We start from the raw sequence: 4,536 nt of genomic DNA on the forward strand, positions 1-4,536 counted from the left end.
GGTACTGGTTAGGGCTAGGGTAAGGCATGTACTGGTACTGGTTAGGGAAAAGGTAAGGCATGTACTGGTACTCGTTAGGGCTAGGGTAAGGCATGTACTGGTACTGGTTAGGGAAAGGGTAAGGCATGTACTGGTACTCGTTAGGGCTAGGGTAAGATATTTACTGGCACTGATCGGGCGAGGGTAAGGCATGTATTGATACCCATTAGGGCAAGGGTATGTACTGGTACTTGTTAGGGCAAGGGTAAGGTATGTACTGGTACTTGTTAGGGCAAAGGTAAGGTATGTACTGGTACTTGTTAGGGCAAGGGTAAGGTATGTACTGGTACTCGTTAGAGCTAGACTTAAGCATGTACTGGTACTGGTTAGGGTTACAGAAATGAATGGGATTCAATACAAAGTCCTAATGACACAAACTTGTGTGTGTGTTTTGGTGAAAGTGCCTTTTTTTTAAATCCTCGTCTTTTGGGAGTTGTGAATCCACTCACGCATGTCCTGAACAAAGAGCAGCAGCACTCTGAATGAATTAATCATAGTGTTTAGTAGATTCCTGACGTATGAAATCATTAACCCCATTGTGACATTGCACTTTGATGTATAGGATCGTGTACTTGGCATGTAGCATCATGACATGTTGGTGCATTTTAACTTAAAGGGAGGTTTTCTTTGAACGTGTTTCATGATAACGGAAACATTTTTTTTGTTTGTTGGTGTTGCTGTATTTGACAACTGAGCTTCCTGAAGTTGAGCTCATATAGCCAAATGGATTGTATCATCGTGTTGTATTTATAATATAAATAAACCTGAATAAATTAGCATTCAAGTCATCGATGAAATGAATCTTTCTCTGTAGGTTTCTGTGAAGGAAATCAATAAAACCTCAAACTCTAAATCTGATCAGCTTTCTGTCATTCAAGCCAAGTTGGAACAAAACGTCTTGGAGTCATTTAAAATATTAGAAGCCCCGGGTATCGGGTATTCTTACCTTTATGTTGACTTGTGTTTCTTTGTAGACGGTATGAGCGTCACATTAAAAACAACATGGAATTTAAAGGTGGTAAAGCAGTAAAACCTGCAACGATGTCATTTCTAACACGATTTTAATCATGTTTTAGTGAAATCAATGGATCAATTCGAGGTTTTGAGGATCAACAATGTTTTCAGGCCAAATGTGAGAAAATCAAGAACAAAAAGATAATTATTTACACTCCACTGTGTAGAATATCACCAAGCCATTCAGGGAATCTGGAGGAAGTTCAGGGAGCCAGCCCAAACTGGACTGCCAGAAACTGATCCCTCAGACGGAACCATATCCAGAACCATCATTGATCAGCATCTGATAGAACCACATGGACCAGGGATGGCTTTGAGAAACCTTTGAGCTCTACGGTCAAGAATTACTTCACTTTAAAACTTTACTGAGCAAAATAGAAGTCTGAAGTGGACCCGGTCCAGAGGCAGCACCGACTGGGATGGACCATCACACAGTAGAATCAGACGAATCAGGATTCCTGAGGTTTTTTTTTAAAGGAATGGACCAAAGAGAAACAGGAGCATTCAGTCACAGTTATCAGGAATAAGCGGTTCTGTGATGGTTCTGGGCTTGAAATGGGTTCCGTGTTGGTTCTAAGCTTGCATCAGTGTTCTACGAAGGTTCAAAGTCCAGAACCTCAGGCTGATTGAAATGCTGTGGTGAGAACCTCCAAGATCTGAGCAGAACCCTGGGTGAACCAAAGCAACGTTGTGAAGCAAAGTGGGTCAAAATTCCTCCACAACCTTTTGAGTTATTAAACCCCATTTCAAACCAAACTGAGCGGTAATTTATCGAAGACGATAAAATTATTATTTAGTTTACGTGGAATCATCTCAAAACTTTGAGTTTAGGAGCAGAAAAAGAAATAAAAGCTCCCCACGCTGTTCAGTCAGGTCATGTGAACAGTTTCTTGTTTTGATGAGACACGTTTGAGGAGCCAGACTGATGAAGGTGAAACGTCTCAACAAAAAAAGAAACCGTCCAGATGACCTGACTGAACATTGTTGGATTTCTTTACCTGGATTATTGAGCATGAACTTCAATCAAATAAAAGCTGGTAAACATAAATGTTTTGTTTAAGTCGCCGTCTCGATCTGAAATAAATTCACGGTTTAGGCTAAATGTTTTTGGTTTGTGGGTCTAACGGGTCTTGAGAACCCGGACCGAGCCCAGTTCAGCCCTTTGAACCCGGTTTGAGGATGCTGAAGGGTTTGGAGTTCCGCAGCGAGCCGGAGATCTCCTGCAGGAAGGCGGTGATGTGCTGATCCTTCTCCGACTTCCTGCCGTCGAAGATGACCACCAGGGTGAAGTGCGGCTCGGGCCGCGTGAGGTAGTAGGTGCTCTGGACTTTGTCGTCGTAGAACTGGACCACCTTGTCCAGAGCGTTGAGCTCGGCGGCGCGGTCGCTCATCATCATGATGACGTTGGGCCAGTGCGTGAGCGGCCGCTCTCCCGACGGCAGCGACACCACGGCGGGGAACTGCTCCACGCCCTTCGGCGCCTCGCGGTACGACTGCGGGTGGTGGTACCCGTGGCCCTGGAAGCTTTCCGAGCCGCGGTTGTCGAACACCAGCGACACGTTGCTGGCGTCGTGTTTGCGGATGAAGGCGGATATCTTCCCGTAGTAGTCCGACGCGGTGCGCGCCGTCAGCATCTTCATGTCGGTGGGCGTGGTCTGCCGGCTCAGAGCTTCGTGGAAGTAGAAGCTGAACTTGGCGAGCAGCGCCGAATGGAAGCGCTGCAGCCAGACGAAGAGGTGGGGGGGCTGCACGGCCTTCTGGGACTGACCTCCGAACAGGTGCTTCCGGGTCTCCTTCTGCCGCTGGAAGAGCTGAGCCCAGGCGGTGAGTTTGGAGTGAGCGCCGTGCAGGCTGAGCAGGGCCGGCAGGAAGTGCCACTCGGACACTTGAGCCTGGCAGCGCAGCAGCTGGGTCACGACGTCCACCTCCGTCTGGAAACCCTCCTCCACCCGGCCCAGGATGGGGTGATGGAATCTACAGGAAACAGTTTGGAGATATTCGTAATCTGGATCCCAACACAAACCTCCACATGGAAACACTGAAGTTCATCTGCAGAGCCACCCAGAACGTCTCCACAGCTACTGAACTGGGTAAAAGTCTTAATGCGGGCCTCGTTCATATTTGCTTTCCAAGCAGACAAACTTTCTTTTGATCTCTGAAAGTGGTCCTGAGCAACACCTCTCCAGACTTCCTGAAGGTTTGTCCTCGGGCGTCGTTTGCTTTTTCAGCCCTTTTAGCTGCTAATTGTCAGAGAAATATTTTGAACTGCGACCTATGAATCCTTTCAAAGTTCCTAAACATTTCAACATGGAAGAATATAAACATTTACTCTTAATTACATTAAAGACATGCAGAACACAACTTTTATGACTCAAACTAATCAAGTCTTTTCCAAAACAACAAAACGTTCATTTTAAGCATTTCACTTACAAAACACTGAAATGATAAAAATGTTTCAGGCCTAAACACGTGGAAGAAAAGTTGCAAACATTGTGCAACTTTCTGCAAAAGCTCTAATTTATAGAGAACGAGTGAATAAAATGAGGCTCGAGGGAAAGAAGCGGCCCTTCTCAGTCCAGCCCTCATCATCATCATCATCATCATCCAAATATAAACGGATGAAAACAAAAAAAACTCACGTGGAAAGTTAAAACGTCTCTTTAAACCAACCAATGAGATTGTGCTGACAAACACAGTGGACAAGATATCAGTAAAAAAAAAAAATTAACTGTCAAGTTTAATTTGCTAACTGCGTATTTAGCGTTTTACATTTACAAAAATGCACCAAATGTTTGTTTGATGTCATTTTACGTCATGCTTTGCAGATGACGTCCTTCTTTTCAATTAAGTGAAAACTGCCCTTTGAGGAAAATTGTTGTCCAACTGCTAAACATTTTTAAATGTTGCTAATTTCACTAAATGTTTCAGGATGTTAGCTAAAACTGACCTGAACCAGATGTTTACATACACCATATAAAAAACATTTTGTTCTCATCAAATCGGAAACTTTCGTGTTTCGGATCAGCTTGGAGCAAAGCCACAAGTTCACAAACGGCTTGTACAGTAGTCCCTCCTACTTCGAGCTTCGTTTATCGTGGACTCGCTCTATCGCGGTTTTTCAAAATAAGATTGGACATGACACACAACTGGCTGACTGGTGGATGAGCCGCACGATCGGCATGACATTTTTATTTAAAATAAATTTTTTTTTAATTATTTAGTACCTGCTGCACATCTGTGCAGCCCTTACTGCAGGATAAACTTCCAGCTGCAGCTGATCAGCTGTTCTCTGTTCAGGGGGGGGGGGGAAGTGGGCGTGGCCAAGAATGCTTGCATGTGGCTGAGAACAGAGGAGGCAGGGAGCTGAAATCATGACATTCGTCTCTTTTAGAGCGTTTAGAAACATTGTTTAGAATATTGCAAGAGTGTGGGAAGGGTTTGAAATGCTTTACATATATATATATATATATATATATATATATA

General features: G+C 44.2%; 1 protein-coding gene across 1 annotated transcript in view; it reads right to left on the reverse strand.

Moving 5' to 3' along the window:
* Positions 1–2,090: 2,090 nt before the first annotated feature.
* Positions 2,091–4,536, reverse strand: part of kics2 (KICSTOR subunit 2) — a 6,364-nt gene continuing 3,918 nt past the window's right edge. The window contains exon 4 of the mRNA XM_037695689.1: positions 2,091–3,027. Within this exon, the coding sequence (XP_037551617.1) occupies positions 2,208–3,027 (820 nt within the window). The 3' untranslated portion in view covers positions 2,091–2,207. The remainder of the gene's footprint in view (positions 3,028–4,536) is intronic.

This window comes from Nematolebias whitei, chromosome 22 (genome assembly GCF_014905685.2).
Source record: "Nematolebias whitei isolate Nwh7 chromosome 22, NemWhi1, whole genome shotgun sequence".
NCBI classification, from domain to species: Eukaryota; Metazoa; Chordata; class Actinopteri; order Cyprinodontiformes; family Rivulidae; genus Nematolebias; species Nematolebias whitei.